The following is a 19632-nucleotide window of genomic DNA, read 5'->3' on the forward strand; positions in this document are numbered from 1 at the left end:
CTTGTTATTTAATTTCACTGCTTGTAGTTCACCAGTAAATTAAGAGTGTCTGTTGAACTGTGCACCCATCCTCCTGCAACCCAAGTGATCAGCGGCAGATCTCTACAAAAACCCCCAGTCTATAATGATCTATTATTGAGTGAAATATTTTATCCCTTTAGGAAAATGTGTTTGCTTCTGTGGGACACTGTTCGCCATTCAGGGGTGAAGGGCTGACTTGAGGTGTAAGGTTGGGCCATGGCTGACATTTTGCTACACAGCAATGCCCTTGTGGCACCCATGGCCAAGCTAAGGGCTGCCCAAGACCACCTCAGCCATCCCAGCTGGCCTACAGCCATGGCAGTGCACATCATCCATAGAAAAGAAGGGGTCTGAAAATAGGAACATTCCGTGCTTCCTAAAAAGGCAGCTGGCCCAAGCACATCCCTGAACTCAGCGCTGTATTTGTTTGCAACTCTGCAGGTGCCCAGTGTGTTGAATGTATTCAGAGCAGAGAAATGCAACCTGATAAGGACAACTGTGATGTTTTGCACTTTGGTAGGAATAATCAACTGCAAAGAAATGGGGTGAAGAGCCAACAGGGTGAGCAGCAGTAGTGCTGGGGAGGTGTGGAGGTTAGAGGGGGTTGCCGGCTCAATGGGAGCCAGCAGTATCATGCAGCTCTTATAAAAAAAAAAAAAAAAATGGGGAAAAAAAAAAAGCCAAAGTCATACTGAGATGGATCAGTGAAAGTTCAGTCTATAAGCTGTGAGATCATCCTATTGCTCTACTCAGCATGCATTAGGCTACAGCTGAGGGACCTCATCCAGCCTGGGGCCAGGCACTTGAGGACAGTTGTGGGTCACCTTTAGAGAAGAAAAGGAATAATTGAGAAACAGAACTTTTGAAGGAATGTTGAAGGAACTGCTTGAGCTGGAAGAAATGGCTGAGAAGAGACAAGGATAAGGATGCAGGCAGCTGCTGTGAAGAGGATAACAAGCTATTCCTAATGATGATGTAGGTAGGAAAGGGAGCTTAAGGTGGGCTTAAATGACAGAACCACAGAGTTCAGAAATTAAGAAAAAGGACAGCATGGTGAAAGAACAGGTCCCCGGTGGAATAGGCTGCCTGGTACTGCCTCACCAGAAGTGCTACTGAAGAGGTTAAAAAGCCTTTTTAAGGAACAGCGTGGGTCTGCCTTCAAGCAGGACAGGGACACTTCCTAACACACTTCCTAAAAGGTCACTCCATTCTTTTTTATGCTTCTGTGCTTGGATTAAATGGTTTTTTTTCTGTGTGTCCATGTGAGGAACAAAGCCAGGATGTGCCTTTTCTCCTGCCTCTACTGTTCTTTCCACAGAGAGGAGCATCTCAGGCAGTTTCCCCTCTTTCCTCCAGATGCATTCACCTAGTGCACCTGGTCTCTGCAGCCCCCCAGCAGCTCCACCAAAGAGGGAATGTATATGGTATGGATACAAAGACTGTCTTCACTTGAATGACAGCTGGAAAGGTTCATATGCTTCAATTAAACACTGCTGATTTGTTACAGACAGCAGCATGCATAAGCCTGAATGTATTTTGCTATTCCAATTACTTGACTGGCACTCATGAGTGGGAACCTGAGCTTTATTTCCGCTGACCCTGAAAACCCCCTGGAGGTTTATGATGAAATGAAGCAGACGTTTTCTGGTGATAACTGGAAAATGAAGACACAACGACCACTCATTCTAATTTTCTCGGGAAACAAAGTGAGATATCATCAGAGCTTCCATATTGCTGCAGGGGAATTTGGAGGGTCTCTATTTTTATTCCCTCACCACACACGGATTTGGCAATGCTATGCAGATACAGAGGCCGAGATTGTGCACCCCACAGCCCCTCCCCTAAACATGTACACACACATAAACCAGATGAACAGCAATTCTGGCTCATGCTGATAAATCAGATCATCTTAATAGGTGAGTTGTTGTAATGAATGGATGTTTATGCTTTGGTCACACTAGTGACTCTGCGCTATAGTAGATGTACACAAATCAGCTTTTAATTGGTAGTTTGATTACTGGTCTAGACACAGTGGCACAGAGCTCTGTCTCTGTCCATATTTTGTTCAGTAATAAAGCCTCGGTGACTACTCCAGTTTCTGACCTGAAAGAAGTGCATCAGTTACAGCTTCCATACAGAGGGCCTGAAAGGCTTGCAGTGTGTTTGCTATAGCCATGTTGAATGCAAGGATGGGAGCAAAGCGTGAATCAGCCGCTCTCAGGTTACCATAACTGCTGGGAGCCCAGCTGGAAGCCAGGCTCTAAGTGAGAATCCCAGACAGCTCAGCACAGTAAGAATTCTCATTGGGAAATACAGTGAAAAATGGTGCATGAAGATGTGAATACTGAAAGAAATGCACCTGCAGGAATGTGCTCAGTAGAAACTAGTTTGCCCTTCACCTCAAGTATGCTATGACCCTGACTGCAAGGTGGGTACAGAAAGTGGTTTTCAATTCTACAATTATTCTTTTTTTTTTTCTTTTTTCTTTTTCCCCTGTGGGTTTTCTATTGTTTCTCTCTTTTCTCTTGTCTCTCTGTTTTTCACGTTTCTTTTTCCTAAGGCCTTCAGTACTGCTTCATCTCAGTTCTTCCCAATTTAGCAGTGCAGATTTATGTCTCCTTTCATTTCCCATGACACTGCTTAGAGTCACGGGACAAAAATCAGCCTTTTTGTGCCAGATTCCACAGCCATTCTCCCCACCACTCCTGAATGAGTCTAGGTTGCCATTCCCTTGAGGACTAAACTAGATTGGGATTTATTAAACCCTGAGCCCCGTTTGAATGATATACAGCCTCAGGCAGCAAGCACTAAGGCAAATGATACTGCTTCTTTGTAAAAGCACAGTAAACCATGCTACAGAGTGCATCGCTCCAGGCATTCCTAAACTATCTTGTCCTGTGTCAGCAACTCTCTATAGAGCTTTCACTGCTCCATTTTTTCCACTGCTCCCACCCTGTGCATTTCAATACAGTAAGGAAAAGAATTTGTCCTTAATTGAAATTCCTTTCATCAGCCCAGATATAGCCTGAACAAAGATACTGACATGAAAAAGCAGCCAAGAACATATCTTTCAAATGTCAGTTTGCCAGTGACATGCATAAAATGCAGTCACTGCAAATCAAGACTCTAAATCCCCATTGTATATCACATAGCTGCCACTTCGTCGCCTCCCCCCACCGTCCCTCCCATAAGTTTTGATGTTTCTTCATCCTTGTTTTCCTTTCCACATTCTTCTCATACTGTATTCACAGCAAATGTGAGGATAGCTGGCTCTTGATTAAACTCTTGCAGACTTAGAGAAAGCCCTTTTAAACCTGGAATGGTGTCATTTATCTTAAACTTCTGCCTCTGGAAGAAATCGATCATTCAAGCTCTGAGTTTTCTCTATTTTTTTCACACTTTTTTATTCATTCTGGTAAAGTAATTGATGCACTTTTGCCCACATAGACCTGTAAATTTAATGCTCCGTGAGTTTACATGGCAGGAAATTGCTACAGTCTTGTTCAGCAGCAGAAAGAGAAATAAGAAATGCAAGTTCTTTCCATTGGCACAATGTAGGGAAGGATACACCCAACAGAAAAAAAAACTAAGTATAGGCCTTTTACTGAGGGCTATATTTAGCCTGCTTACCATGGGTGCCTAATTTATGTGTTACACCTTAAACTCTTGGCAACATGGAGACCAGAGTCTGGTGCCTTGGTGGCTGAGCATGCTGGTTAATAGCATCTCTGTTAATAGCATCCCTTGCACTTTGGTTTGGTAGACTCTAGTGTGACCTGGACTGGGAGAGGCATTCCCTTTCAGCCTTGCTATTGCTTCAAAACACTCTGGCACAGGTCTGGGATACATGAACACTGATTTATATAAACAGTAAGAAATAACACTCACATTCCTCATGCAGACTTTATTCAGGAACTCAGCAGAAACGCTCTCAGTTTGGAGTTTGTAAGCAGTCGTGAAATAAGATGGAGGTTACATGCATGCAGGTATTAGATGTGGACAGCTTACCCAGCTGTGACAGTCCCACAGTTAGAGTGCAGCAGGAAGTCAGGCATGGTTAATGTATAAGATACACAGTCTTCAGAGTGCTGCTGCCAGGTGTCTTATTTGGTTTCAGTTTCACCATCTTTTTGCTTATTCTTTTGTCTATCCAGGCTCAGGAAAATGAAGTGGAATGTAAAGTGTTCTGCCCTTTTAACCAGCATGGTGGGGCTGAAGAACATCCATCACTAGCTGGTTAAAGCCTGATGCTAAATGTCTCACTGACAGATACTTGAGTTTCTTCCTACCCTTTAGTTTGGCCTGGCAATCTATAATTGAATATGCTTGAACATTCTACCCCTGAAGGCCATCTACTAACATTTAGTGAAGAAAGAGGGTACTTCACTGAGTCCTAATGTCATGTTAGTCACAAGGCACAGCAGTAGGGATATCTTTATTTACAGATCATTAAGAAGATGAGTTCTGTGGTAACAGGCAGATATAATTGTTTTTCTTGAGCATTTTCAAGGTATTTGGTCAAGTGAAAACTATGCAGATGCCTGCTGGCTGCAAAATGAAAAGGAGAAAGAGAAGAGGGTAGTATGGGGTTGAGAGATGGCCCAAGAGAGACTGCTGGCTTGAAGCAGTATTATTGAAGGGAACACACAGAGGAGGATCCCAAATGGTCATTCTTCAAGCAGTGGTTTGAGGGGTTGAGCGTGAGAAACAGTGGCACACTCCCTATCCTATTTCTGTGCTAACCACAGAAGAGTACCTGGACATAATGATGTGGAAAGGAGTGCAGAAGCTTTGCATTTCCTGGAAACATTCTTATCCCGGGACAGCTGTCAGTTCTTTAGCAAAAGAAGTGGCCGAAGGACAGAGGGAGAAACCTGTGAGGAACAAAAGCATCCAAGGAGGAGACAGCATGATGGCCCATGGTAATTAGGAAGCTCTAAGACTTGTCTAACATTTTAGGAGAACAAACCAAGCTCTATGCAGTGCCAGGCACAGGGTGTGTACAACAGGCATGAAGCCATCCATGCCCAACAGTCCACAGCCACCCCTCCAGCCTCTGCCCAGCAAGATGCAGAACAGCCCCAGCACCAACTGGTAAACCAGAAGGCTTAAGAAGTGTCTGCCATTGAAATGCCATGCAAATGGACAGGTAAAAATTCTCTTCATTTGTGCTCTTTTAGGCACATTGCATTGCAGGTCCCTTTTGACATCTCAGGATAACGGATATACTGTGAATACGAGCTAATTTTAAGCCTTGATTACTTTACTTTCTCAAACCACAAACTTGTTGGTAGCATTTTCAGAGCTCTGCAGGAACTCCCTTTTCTTACTTCTCCATCCTCACGCAGCACAGCTTCCTTTTGAGTCACTCCCTCTTGCTCCTTTCTTCATTTTAATCTCCAAGACTTTGGCAAATGTTATCATTCTTGAGAAAGCACCCACGGTGCAGGAACTATTTGATTGCACTAGAGATGGACTGAGATTAATGTAAACTACAGAGAGTGTATTAGGAGAACAATGAAAAACTCCAATGAGTTTTTGCACAGCCTAGTTCACTTGAGGAGCAAATTTCTTGACACTTCCCCTTGGAGTCCAAGATGACACTTTAATCTCACTATTAAAAACATGACCTAAGGAAGGAGCAGGGTGGAGCATGGGAAACATTGTCCTTTTAATTGTCTACTCTGGAGCAGCAATCTCTTTATGATATAACAGCCTTTGCCGTCTGGCTCCAGGCGAGTCATACTCCCTTTGAGAGGGTTCTGAGAAATGTTACTTTCAGTAGGTGGTACATGACCAAATTCCAGCTCTTATCTTGGTTTCAGCATGTGTGCAGTGAGAGGGACAAGCTTTTCTCAGATCTCGCCAGCCAAATGACTTCTCAGGGCATACCCAGGGCGTTCTCAGCGTTATTTCAGTACTCCATCAGAATACGAATAGTGCCCATTATAACAGTGTAGATAGAGCTTGAAGCTGCTTGTGATCTCCCAGAAAATTCACAGTGTTCCTCATTTATCTGTTCTGCGTTTTCTTTACCCAGATTGTTCCGTCTCACTCTGCGAAGGAATCAGTTTCAGTTTCATCAGCTGATTGCTCCGTATGGGCTCTGATTCTGCCATCTGAAAGCACCCAGAGCACAACATCACTATGTAGGATGTGCTTCAGTGCTCAGCCAGACCCAGGAGGCCGCTCCAGCTCCCAGCAGGACGTGCCTGGGACTCAGGTAACAAATGGCTGTTCTCTGTCCTCTGGAGGAAACCTTTCTACACCATAGGCCATGTTTTCAAGCCGCTGGAGACACCCAGCTGTCAATTTCTCCCTCAACCATCACCACAGCCACAATTATGGCTGACTGAACTATTTAAAAATCCCAATTGTGAGTAAAACTATAAAGATTGATGTGAGTGGGGGTCGGCCTTACTTTCCACATGCCAAAGACAAAGGATGATCACACATGATTGACTCTTCTATGATTATCTGAGAAAAACTCACACTTTGCAAATGTTAACGCTAGGAAAGTTAGGTTTGTCACTAATGAAATGACCTCAGCTCAATGTCATTACTGAGTTTTTGATGCTTTGTTCCTCAAGTCAAGTGAACGATGCATTAATAGAGCACTGGGAAGGTGCAGATGTATATGGTGGGTATCAAGGCAGGGTGGTGGCTGAGCTACATGTGTTTCCTATATGGGCTGTGTGGGATACCCCGGGTTGGAAGGCTCAGAGCAGCACTGAGCGCTGAGGTGCAGCCACCACCTCACAGGGCCCCGAACCGGCACTACCGCGCATGCGCGAGCGGTGGGCGGCCACGGAGAGGGGAGGGGGCGTCCCCCCCTTCCCTATGCACGTGACCCAGTCTGCAGCGGGGGGCTCTTAAAGGGCCAGGCTCCCAGCTCCCCGCGTTGTGCCCCGCTTGTATCTACGCGTTTCCTCTCACCTCCTCGCCCGCCCCGCCCCTCTCCTCGCACCTGTCGTTCTGCCCGGTTCAGGCCTTAGGGGGCGGCCGTGAGCCGAGGCGCAGCGTGGGCAGGGCCGGGCCCCAGCCTCGAACCCGCCGGCACCTGCGGCCCCGCACCCGTAACCCGGAAGCGGTGCGGGCGGCGACGAGGGGAGAGCGCCGGGACATGGCGGCTGCCTGCTCTGCCTGTGCGCCGCGGCCGGCATGGCCCTGAGCGCGGCCACGAGCGGCTGAGCATCGACCTTGGCGTCCCCTTCATCCCGCCGGACCTTCCTCCTCCTTCTCCTCTTCCTCCCGTCTCTGCCGCTCGGGGGCTGCTGAGGGGCCGCTCGGTGTCTGCGGGGCCGGGGCGGAGCCGCGCGGGGCTGAGGGGGGGATTGCGGGCAGTGCGGGAGGTGGGTGCGTGCTACGGGCTGCCCGCTGGATCCAGGGGCCGGGCTGGGGGCCAGCGGTGTTTGGTTAGGGTTAGGGTTAGGGCTGAGGGGCTGGTGGTACTTGTGCCGTGTGCGATTTGTGTTTATCAGCTCGTTCGAAAGCTGCGCTGATCATCTGAGTGATCTGTAGTTCCTCAAAGGGCGTTGCGGGAGGGCAGCGGGTCGGCCGCTTCGTTTCCATCCTAAGGCAGGTTAGAGCTTCTTCGCCGGCGTCTCTGATGCCAGAACAAGGCCCCAGAATGAACGGTTTCTCTCTGGGCGAGCTGTGCTGGCTGTTCTGCTGCCCGCCGTGCCCCAGCCGCATCGCTGCCAAGCTGGCCTTCCTGCCCCCGGAGCCCACCTACACCGTGCTGCCCCCCGAGCAGCAGCAGGAGGCTGGGGCGGCCTCTGGGGCTGCCACCCCAACGGGATCGGGCACCTGCAGCCTGCACCTGAGCGAGAGGGCGGACTGGCAGTACTCGCAGCGGGAACTGGACGCCGTGGAAGTGTTCTTCTCCCGCACGGCTCGAGATAACAGGCTGGGCTGTATGTTCGTGCGCTGTGCACCCACCGGCCGGTACACGCTGCTCTTCTCGCACGGTAATGCTGTGGACCTGGGCCAGATGTGCAGCTTCTACATTGGCCTTGGTTCCCGCATCAACTGCAACGTCTTCTCTTACGACTACTCTGGCTATGGGGTGAGCACCGGCAAGCCCTCTGAGAAAAACCTGTATGCAGACATTGATGCTGCCTGGCAGGCCCTCAGGACAAGGTAAACATTGGGTGCGAGGTGCTTCGATGGCTGTTTAATCCTAAGAAGTACAGTGTCTGTACAGTTAACTGACCCACTGCGAGGCAGAGGGAAGGGTCTATAGATGATTAGAGTTACCTTGATGGTGTCAGCGGGTGTTCCACCAGCAGTTAGGGTGATTTGCTAGATAGCTTTGTTTGAAGGATGTTCAAGCCTTCGTTCATGGGCTTTTTCTAGATTTAGGGATTTATGCAGACGTATTATGTGGTAGCCATTGCTGTATCATTATAAATCTCTGTACTGAGCAGGAGGTACCGCACTGATTGCAGATTGAGCTTGCCAGACGCAAAAAAAAATCCTTTTGTTTGAGATTTCCATTGGTGTAAATGTTTCACTACATTTATTATGCTTAGAAGTAAACCTCCTGAGCCTGGGCTTTGAATTTGGCAGTGGCCTGGCCTGGTGCTTACCAGGAAACTGCTGTCACTCTGCAATGTATCTGGCATTTTGCACAAGCTCAAGTGACGTACGTGTCTTTCTCTTTTGGCAACCAAACTGCTATTAAAGTTGGGTAGGGCAGTGAGGTGGAAGGAAAGAATGTTGACAGGTGAGAGCTGGGGATTCTGCCAGGTGGAGAGGCCGAAGGAGGTGGCATCTAAAGGGATGTAGCAGTAATGAGAGGACTAGCAAGGCAGTGTGGTGAGTAGTAGCATGCGGCCTATGTGTTTTGGGAAATCCAGAACAGAGCTCTTTTACTGAACTCCTTGTTGTGTTTGTGTGGCATTCCTGGGCTTCCATCTACAGAGACCATAAGTGACTTCTGCTGTTGCATAAGTGGTTCTTAAAGAATGGAAGCAGGAGCCTGAGAAAGTTTAAGGTGTTGCATTAGGGCAGGAAAAAAGAGCAAAGGATGGCTTCTTTCCTTGGTTCTGTGGCTGCGTAGTTGAACTTGGCTTACATGGAGTAATATCTGTTTTAGGGATATATGCCAGCTTCAAAAATAGTGACGGGAGTTGTTACCAATTTAGATAATTGGCTTTTCAAGGATCTGGGGATTGGTCAGTTGTAGAGTCCAGCTGGCTTCTGACATTGGCCAGCCCAGGTCAGTTTAAGATCATGGGGGAAAGTTACTCTCTCATAGCAAGTGTTCTGTCTGTGTGGTGGGTGACAGACTCTGGGTTCATTTGTTCAATACTCTTAAAAATTAAAACCACACAAAAGCAGATGTTGCTTGAATGTAAATAATATGGCTTTATGTAAAGAAATAATTTGATAGTCATCTATCCTGCACAAAGTCTAATTGTCACTATATTGCATGTAGGTGATGTAAATAAGCTTTAAGAAAGGAAAAGAGCTTTGAATAATCTAGGCCTGATTAATGCTTGTCCTTCAGTACCAGTATTTTTTCTCCATCTCACTATTTAGTTGATACTTTTTCAAGAAAACCTTTCTAGCTCTGGAAATGTGCTTTCACATCTGCTTGGAAGTGCTCAGGCATGTGGCATGTGTTTAAGACCAGCGCAGATGCAGAAGCAAGGCAGTCCTTCACTCAGGTCTATTGAGAAGCCTGACCTAGGAGGCGATGCCAACGTGTGCCTGGTTTTGCTTTGAGAGGATTGGCTCCTTCTATTGAAGTATGTCTGAAGGAAGTTTATAATTCCACATTCGATTCCTTTCTGTGGTTTCGACAAGGTTGAGGTTATGTTCATTTCGTAAATTGAGGAGTTGAAATTTGCAAACTCTTACGTTGCTGTATTTGTCAGTCTCAGATCTCAGCGCTATGCTAGAGAAGCTGTGTTACCATCATTATATCTTTGGAAGCCAAGGAGAATATTACAGTATTTTAGGTTCAGTGAAGGAATTAGTTGCTCTAAAATGTAGACCTCATTTGTTTTGTTTCTTAGATTCTGTCCTCTCTGATGACTTTCGTGGTTGTTAGGAAGAAGCAATGATCTTCCTAATGATCTTTGAGTTCTCTAAGCAGTAGCGGTGTGAGCTTTAAAGGACTGACCACTTTTTGTAGCTCTGTTTAATACATCCAGGCAGCTTATTATTAAATTAAATGTTCTGGTGTAAAAATATAAGTCTGTCTTCTGAGGTGAAATGTCATACGATGCTGTTCCTGTTCCAGCAGATCATTGGTAACTTCCAAGCTTGCGTGGGGTTTCATTCTCCATGCAAATTCCCAGCGTTTGGCCTGTAGTCATGTGGTAGTGAACTGTAACGCGTAGTTAAAAGTGGAACCTTAAAATAGGAGAGGTTCGCTAGCTATAGAAAGCACTTAGTCATCTGTGCGAAGTTCTGTGGGAAGCTGTTGCTGAATCCACCAGACATTGCATCTGGCAGCAGAAAGGGATCATTAAATGTTGCAAGTGTTGAGTGTTTTTTTTTTCTAATTGTGCATGTGAAGTACAACTGATACTTATTAAATATTAACTTAATTAATCAGTGTGCTTTGAAAGACGCACCCGGTTGGACAGGAACTTGCACTACACCTGAACAGAACAGATGGCTGCCAAGTTCTAGGAATGATGGTGAACTGTCTGTGGCTACAGACATGCCTGCAGATATTGGCTGTATTTTGTAAAGGTATTGAAATGAAGATCTTGCTATATCATACACTGCTATGAAACCTTATGTAACAAATGATTTTAAAACACTTGGTGAAAAATAACATAGTTGAGGTTTCCATTCTATTCAGTTATCAATTCTCTTTGGATAATTGGTGGCAACTACTCGCCTTTCTGTTACTTGCTGTAAAGGGTAACTTATTTCCTTCCTGTTAATCAGATGAGTTTTAGTTTTCAAGTGCTAACTGCCTTCCAGCCTACGTACGATGTTGGCATATAATTTTATCCCCTTCAAGTGGCCTATTGTAGATGTTCCTTGAGATGTTTAACTGTGTTATTGGTGGTCCTAGTTCCGATATCAAATAACTTACCTGAGCTTAGATGTATTTCCATTTGATTAACAAGTGGAGTACGAGCTTTTGATACATGATAGATTTGAATGTATCATTTGAGTACTTCACTCTCAGAACAGATACACTTGAGTCTGTCTCTCAGTCCATTGGTTCACTTCAATTTTTAAGTAGGCAATCGAAATCTGTCACAACGAAGGGAATTGGATTGTAAAAATGATACAGTGGAATGCAAGGGCTTTTGATAAATGGATGGCAGTTAGCTTAGAATATTTAAAACTTGTTTCAAAAAAAAAAACCCAACACATTCATTATATGAATATTTTATTATTTCCTATGCTGATTATCTGTCACTTCTTATTGCTGTTTCCGTAGCAGGAACTGGTGGATAACTTCAGAGGTTGTATCTGTTTAGTCAGTCCGCGTTTGCTTCATTTTCCCCCCTTGATTTACCAAATCAGTTACTTTCTGCTTTAATTTTCTCTGTAACAGAATCTTCTCTCATTCTCACTGTCTTGCTCTGTGTGACTTCTCTGGATTGAGCATTTTAGCATTCAGGTTCAACCTAATGGGTTTTATTCTGTGTAGACCCTTGAAACCTCTTTTAAAGACCGAGCCTTATTTCTTTCTTTCCACTCGGTGCTTCCAGAAGTATTTAATTGAAGAATTTGTAATATGCACTTTGGTTGGATTTGGGAGGACGGGAGTCATAATTTATTACAGAGACGCAGATGTGAAACATTCAGCACCTTCCCGATGTGGTTTATACTAGGAATGAAATTTCTCAGCCTATATGCTGTTATAGAAACACAATCAGGATGTAGTATATTAACTTCTATTAGTTTAAGCATAACTTTTCCCAGAGGATTTTTGCATCTTTCTTCCATCTATTTTCTTTAATCACCTTCCCAGCACTGAAGGGATGTAGGCCCAATTTATGAGAAACGTACTGGTGCAGGCTGCTAAATAGCTGAGATTTATTTACTACTTCTATAAATAGATTAAGCACTGAAATTGCAAATGGATGCGTGTAATTTGCAGTACAACGACACTTTGATTAATCAGGAAACTCAAATTGCATTGTTGTTCAGCTTAGCGTTGACTGTAGGCTGCGGGTGTCTGCTGCTCTAAGTGCGTGTTCCTCTGGTTAGAAACAAAAGTGTCCTGGTTTGGTGAAGGCAGAGGTTTGGGTCTAACATTAGCAGTGTAAGTCTTGAGGCAGTCAAAGGTTGTGCTTGGCCGAGTCATTGTGAACACTGAGAAGTACCAGGGTTCCGCCCTGCTTCCTTGTTCATGGTGCGTCACCTGGTAGGCAGACTGAAATGGCCATTGAGTTGTGGATGTTGGAGGGTGAAGGTCAGTGGACAGACTGCATTAATCTGAGTAACTTGTGTTGCCTCTTGCTGCTGTTGTTTCTGGCTACAAATGCTTAGGTGTTCTCTGATCTGCAGTAGACATTGTGTGCATGTGTGGCTCCTTGACCTGCTGGTGACAGAGCCTCATAGATATGGCCATTGGTTTAGGTATTGGCCTTTTCAGTCATTGACCTTGGTAGGCTATTTCCCTCTCCTAGCTTTTAAATGATGCAGATAAGGTGTCCACAAAGGATGACTTAGTGTGTGCTTCCTAATTTTTAACAAGGCTGTTTTTTAAGGCTTAATCTATTCTACCCGCTGTGGTTGGTACTTCAAGAAAAACTGCATAGAACTTGTCTTAAAAATAGAAGCAGACAGAATAGTCTGCTGTAATGTCTGTGATGAGCAGAGATTAATTCAGATGATTAGCATCCCAGGGACAAATACCGACAACTGTTTAAAACAGGTGCTCTGATGTTCAAAGTCACTCCAACTGTTTGTTGAGCTCTGGTGTTGCGTTACATGAATTAGTCACTGCTGTAAAAGAAAGTACTTCTGTTAAATCTTTTCCTACTTCTGTCGGGAGCGTACGATCAAAGCTTGTTTTAAAGAAAATGGCATTTATTTTTTCACTGTCAAGAATATTTTGCAACCAGTGGTATTTAGGAAGGAAACGAAGCTGTCGAAGAACCTTTAGGTGATGATATTTGTCGTCCTGAGTGTGGACAGTCTGAATGGCAGCCGTTGAAGTGAGGATGTTGGGTAACCCCACTGTGGGAGGGTTGTGGGTCTGGCCCTCAGCATCACCAGGACATTGAGCATAAAGGATGTAGGGGCAACAACAGAGCCCTCCAAAATGCAGCCTCAATCTTTTGGTACTGACTTATTTTGTGGTGTTTGTTTCCAGGCACTGGGCTTGTGGATAAATAGTTAGCAGGGCTAACTAGGATTGTCCATGGATTGTGGATACCTGGGAATGTAGTTAGAGTAACACATGAAGCTACAGAAATGAGCTGTCCTCCAGCAGCTGGTTTTGTGAGGAAAAACTCGCACTTCCTGAGCAAGGAGTTATTTATATTTCTCTATGAAATGAAGAAAGCAGGTGGGTTCTTTGGTTTTCAGTTTTTTGGTTCTGTGCCTCTTCCTCATGCAGGGATGTGCTAGTACAAAGGGAATGCCAAGCAATTAGCCTTTTGGAGCCTCGCTGATGGAGCATATGTCTGAATTGCTGCTTTGGTTTTAAGATGAGCCTTGTATGGTGGAGAAAGGCAATGCGATTATAGTAACTTTTACATTTAAATCCCGTCCCAAGTACGCTTTTAAGAAAAATAGCAGGAAACTGCTTCTGCAGTTGCACTCTGTATTGACTTGAAGACAACAGTCTCAAAATGATGTAGCACTAATTAAACAGACAAATAACGTTGCTGCTTTTTCTTCAAAGCCAGCAATACGTTTAATGATCAAGTGACAGCCCCTTCTGCCCTCCTTTTCAGAAATAAATCAATTACAAGACTGTGTTGGAAGCAGTTGAGATGAGTCATAAAATAACTTACAGATATGTTGAAACCAGCATGCTTGCACGCATTCTGGGGTTGCTTTGCTAATTAGCACCTAAAAAGGTCAGAATTCCTTCTCTGGTGATTAGCTTCAGATCATTTCAGTTGCCACTGTGCGTTGGAGAAATTAAAATACTTATCCATGTATGAGGTGAGGCTCTCAACTGCATTTTCTTGAGTCTCAGGAAGGCACATGAGCTCTAGTAGCTCTTGATTGCTTTTTCATGTTAATTTAAGCCTGTGTTGACTGCTTATACTGGCCTGATGTGGAAGCAATTAAGGATTATTTTGTGTAGCTCAAACTCAGGTTTGGTGTAGGCTAAAACACATTAGGCTCATACACCTCGTGCCTCTAGAAAAATCAGCGTGTAATTGAGGTCGGTAGAGACTGCTATTGTGAATAAGCAATTATGCCTTGGTTAGCTTGCTTTCCAGTTCTTGGATGAACGGTGTATCCCAATCCTGTGTGCTCAGCCTGACACCTGATGATGAAGTGGAATTTCATTGCTGCTGTCAAACTGCTTGTTTTGTTGGGTGTGGGAGGCCTTTTGTTTTTCCTCCTAGTGCAGATTGCATGAGCAATGGAAGTGCAACCAAATCACACGTAGCCCAACGCTGTGCCACACATTAGGATCCCTCTCCTTCCCATCCATCTTTCTCCCCTTGGTTTCACGTGTCCTGAGGAGCACTTGCATGTCTTTGGGGAAACCCCTACAGTACTGAAATAAATCTACAACATCACAGTGACAAAAGGGAAATTCCGTGTGGGTTCTTGAAAAATGATGACGTGGAAGATGAGGTTTTGAGTTTGCCTCAAAGTGTAGAGGGAAGCATTTAAATTAGATGTCATCTCCAACTACTGTAGCTGTGGTTTTCATGTGGCGGATTTCTTAGAAGAACTTCAGTTGTGCTTGTCTGGAAGTAATATTATTTATCGGTTGTCTTTAGAAATTCTTTCTAGGCACATCTTTCAAGATGAAATTCCATTTTTAGCCATTAATTAGAAATTAGCTGTTGTGTTAGTTTTGGGTATATACCTAAAAGGAAGATATGGTCCTAAATCTAATGTCTGGCACACAGCCCTTCTCAAGACATGCTGTGTCAACCAGCAGCTCCCACAGACTTCTTTAAGATTCTTTTTGTATAGGACACAGCCAAATTTCTCAATATCTTGGTGTGTTAGAACAGTTAGATTTGACTGTGTAACGTGGCACGTTTCCTTCTTTGCATGTAGTGCAAATAGACGCATGGGGTAATGAATAATGGGGTTTGAGAAGCCTAAACATTCAGTGAAGGACTTCAGCGTGTTTCTCAGGACAGCGTGCTTTGAGTAATATGGTTTGAAATGTTTCTCTCTCAACAAAAGGGTTGTTTAGAAAAGGGTTTGCTTCGGTTGTAAGATCTTTCTGGGCATTCTTTGCTGCTGACTTGTTAGTGTTGCTTTGGATATGCTATGAGAACTTGGAAAAATGGTGGTCAGTAGCAGCAAAGCAGCAAGAATGGCTGTATGTTCTTTCCAGTGTGAGAGAAACCGAGATACAGTTCAGATTATGCCATTATTATTCCATGATTTTTAAGGCTTATTTGTAGCAAATTAAAATAGAGGATCTGCCTTGGGGAAGGTCATTTGTCTAAACTATTTCATTATATTTTATTTTGCTTATTATAAGACTTGCAATTCATTTTAAGAGCCAACAGCAATACAGGGCTAAATTTCTGTTGAGGATTTTGCATTTGTGGCATATACAAACTATCTACACGTCAAAGGAATATTTTAGTAGTTAATTTGCCTTTACAAACGTTGGGCTGTTTGTACAGATCTTTATCTTTGCCCTGTCTCTGTGGAGTCTTCACCAACATGTGATGAATTTGGGTAGCCTGGGGAAGGGGACATCTTTCAAGCTGGTTTTGTGGTGTGTCCTCTAGGGCCAAACTAGATTTGGTCCAACGTGCTGTTTGTTCCTTATAGCTTCATTTCTCACAGAGGTATGTGAATGTCCTGGTGGGTGTGGTGCTTTTTTTTGATGTTCATTTTAAGAAGGTAATTCAGCGTAGTATTTATTTTGGAGGTGTTTTCCTGGTCAATTTGTTACCTTGAGGCAGTTGACCAAAAGCCAGACTGAATTCTGCTTCATTAAGTCTGGGATGGACCTGAACTTGCAAATGGACTTACATTTTGCCTGCGCTTCCTAGTATTCTTCTTCATTGATCCCTACAATAGAAGCTTTATATTTTCCTATTGCATTGTAGCTTCAGTGTATCTTACTAACGCTACAGGAAACTGTAGTGTTTCGGTCTGGATATGACCATCTTATCAAACTTTACCAGCTGTAAAAGTACCAAGTTGGAGGAGGAGGGGGTCGTGTTTCAACTACAGTTCTACTGTTTTTATGGCTACTAGTTTCTGAGCATGTAACCTTTGCCTCAGCCCAGTTAATGATTACACCATAGGTTGTAGGCATCTGTTTGATGCAAGAACTACCCTTTCAGGAGTCAGTGCAGCAGTTGGAGGTACAAGTGGTGTTCCACCTGGAGCCTGACCGGTGTGCCTAAAAGGTTCTAACCCCTGCTGGTTAGCTGCCAGCTCTCAAACTGTTACCTGTGAAGGAATACAGGCGTAAATGTAGTTGGCTTTCAAATAACTAAATCATTTTAATTTATATGTGCTTTAACAAACAGAGATGCCAGTTGTTTAAGAATGTACTTGAATATGATTTAAATTGAGCCTGAATTTTAAGTGAAAAAGGTGAGGTTGTCATAAATCCTCAGTACTGACCCAAATTTGTGAAGGGTGAGAGGTTGCAAGGCTTGCTTGGTCTATTGAATTCTTCTCTAGCCTTTAATAATTCTGCTGAGATGGAGCAAGCTGGTGCCAAATGAACCACCCTTCCAAATTGCGTGCCCTTCTGTCAGAGCTCATCTGAGATCTGTACTCACTTTGTGTAGGACACTGAACAGATGCTGTTTATACAAATAAGAACTGGCATCTTCCAATTATTTCAGGAAATTACCCTTTCCATCCAAAAATCCAGTTTAATAATGACCGTAATGAAGGGTGTTAAACCCGAGGATCTTGGATGTTTCTTGTCTGGATGTAGTCTGAAACTTGTTACATTACAGAACTGGGAAATCTGAAGCAAAGATAATAATCTTTGATTACAATTATTAGTCTCTTTGGCTGGACATTCACAGCAATTTTCTGTTTTCTTTTTAATTCCAAAGTAAGTGGTAATTTGGAAAAAAAGGGAGCGGTGTTAGTTTTAACTTAGCTCACTGTTACTGGGATTTTGAAGTGGAGAGGGACTTGATTCAAACAGCATCATCTGTCACTCAAAGCTTATGTCTCTTCCTTCCACTGCTCCCAGTGCTTCTGTGCAATGCTCTAATGTGAGCTGTCTTCTGCCTTTCACTATAAAGCTGATCAATGTTGTCTGATCCAATTTTCTTTTTAAATATTATTTTAAAATTCTCATTACGTATTTCTATTTTGCCTCTGTCTTGAGAGCTTTGTGGTACCAGGAGGGAGGGAAAAAACGTTCTTTTCTAAGTAACTAAATATGAAAAGTGTGTGTTGGCAGGAAACACAGCAGCAGCTTGTAAATGAGGTGCCCCTGTGACGAAATGGTGAACTCCAGAAAACCAGCACTGTCCAATTGTTACTGACCAAATCGCTATATGGCTAAAGTAGATATCAATACACCAACTCTTCCAAACACAACACTATTATCTGTTCTTTCAAAAATAGAAACTCCATCAGCACGAGGCTCCTTCCTGCTATGCTTGTTTATTGGTAGGCACTTAAGTGCTGGCGTGGCACAAACTGGAACTGCTGGCATTTCTTCCTGCAGAACCAGTTGTTCTCGAGTGATTCTGCAAATAAGCAGGGGACCTGTTTGGTTTACCAGAATTGCATCACAGATTTGGAGGTAAATAGGACACAAAAGCTACTTCTTTTTGCCTCTTACGATTTCTAAGCTACACCTGCAGGTCAGTATCTACCTTTAGCATCAGTTGGAGTAATGCACTTAAGTGATTGCACTGACAGATGTCCTTGATCCCCACTGCTACTTTGGAGTGGCTGTCTGATAACTGCCAACATCCTTTTCCTGTTCCTCAACCATTTCCCTCAAGAAGGCTTTGCCAAAAAGATTACAAAAGCAATTGGTCCTGTTAAGTAGATGAAGCACTGGTGAGGAAAACAAAGGACACAACAGGCATGCTGTTTGACCATTAAAACCCCTGGTTTTGCACAGTGTAGATGAAATGCCTTTTACTCCATGGCTAAAATTTAGTGGCTTATGGGTTTTTTTTGTTTTATGTTTTGTTTTTCATGTAATTCAATGCAGGCATCTGTTTGTGTAATAAATGAATGATTTTCTGCTCCGCTTTTAATTCCTGGAGAGCACAGCGTAGGTTTCATCACTGCTACCAAACACACGGGAGAATCGCTGACTCTGTGCTCAGTGGTTCAGGATTCCAAGCAGTAGTTACTGGGGAAAAAGGGAGGGGAGGGATTTTAGCTGTGGGTTTGTGAGGATGAAGGCTTGGCTAGGAAATTTGATTTTAAGCTCCGAATAGTTATCTGTGGTCTGCTGTCTTAGAACATCTGGTGCTGTTAATCCTAGTGATTGCTGTCTATTTCTTTAATCAGCTTTATATTGACTGCTAGAGAGACCTGAACACTGAATATGCTGAAAGTTCATTAAAGGAATGTGCAGAAGAGAAAATTTAAGTGCTACACCAGCATTTCAATTCGTGTTACTTTATAATGTGTAGATACTATGTAGCATCAAGTCTTTAATTCTGGTAGAGGCAGGTGATCCCATCTTTGGGTGATAAGAATGGAACAGCATGAGGATGCTCTGAAGCTGCAGCTTCCCATTTGTGTGGTACTGTGATGTAAATTACAAGAGGACTTCTGCTTCTTCTTCCTTTTGATCCTTGTATCAGTACATTTTTCTTTTCAAGATCAGAGAAGAAGCTCAAACTGAGAAGAGGGTTTGGGTATCTTGGTAGTATAAGAAGGTTGGTCTTTATCATCAGCATGAAGTGAATGCTCAACATCCATTTATTTGTAAAGGCATCACAGGTTGCTCTGAGATCTGGTTTTGCTCACCACAGCAGAAGAACGGAAGAGAATTGATGAATCTGATTTTCAAGTCCGAGTGCCAAGAAATGATGAGAAATAAAGAATGCTGAGATTTTCTTCTTTCTGAAAAAAACATTGGAAAAATATTTTCTACCAATAAATTGCTTTCATGAAGTGACTTTTTGCTTCCATTTGGCAGTTATCACTCTTGTTTTCTGTTAAAATATTTAACAAGTGTAGCTGAAAATGGATGGGAGAAAGCAAGAGAGTGGTATTTCTCTGTGAGGATGTGAATATTCTTCGCTCTGAAAGCAGATGCTTAAGTGCATACAAATTCACACTGCAATAAAGCTCGGTGTTTGCAGCACTTACAAAACTGATGTGTTTTCTCCACTTAGCTGAGGGCAAGGAGAAATAAAGGTCACGGTGTCATTTATCTAAGTAGAATTGCTTCCAGTTGAGGATTCACAAGAGAAGTCAGTGCAGAGGAAGTGTCAAATGTTTTGATTTTTCAAATCAAAAGAGAACGTTGCCTTTCTTCTTTATATCTGTGGAAGCGGTTTCAGAGTC

The 19632-nt window shown here is 43.6% G+C and overlaps 1 protein-coding gene across 2 annotated transcripts in view; it reads left to right on the top strand.

The window, feature by feature from the left end:
- The first annotated feature begins 7104 nt into the window (after positions 1-7104).
- The window catches only part of ABHD17C (abhydrolase domain containing 17C, depalmitoylase), a 29248-nt gene continuing 16720 nt past the window's right edge, over positions 7105-19632 (top strand). Inside the window, exons 1-2 of one of the 2 annotated variants that reach the window (XM_085515412.1) lie at positions 7105-8163; positions 19063-19241. In XM_085515412.1, coding sequence (XP_085371538.1) covers positions 7631-8163; positions 19063-19072 — 543 coding nt within the window. In that variant the 5' untranslated portion in view covers positions 7105-7630 and the 3' untranslated portion in view covers positions 19073-19241. Of the gene's footprint in view, positions 8164-19062; positions 19242-19632 lie in introns of those variants that run through there. The other variant, XM_015873079.3, reaches the window with a different exon arrangement.

Source organism: Coturnix japonica, chromosome 14 (assembly GCF_054131305.1).
Source record: "Coturnix japonica strain WE chromosome 14, WE-NBRP24, whole genome shotgun sequence".
Classification (NCBI taxonomy): Eukaryota; Metazoa; Chordata; class Aves; order Galliformes; family Phasianidae; genus Coturnix; species Coturnix japonica.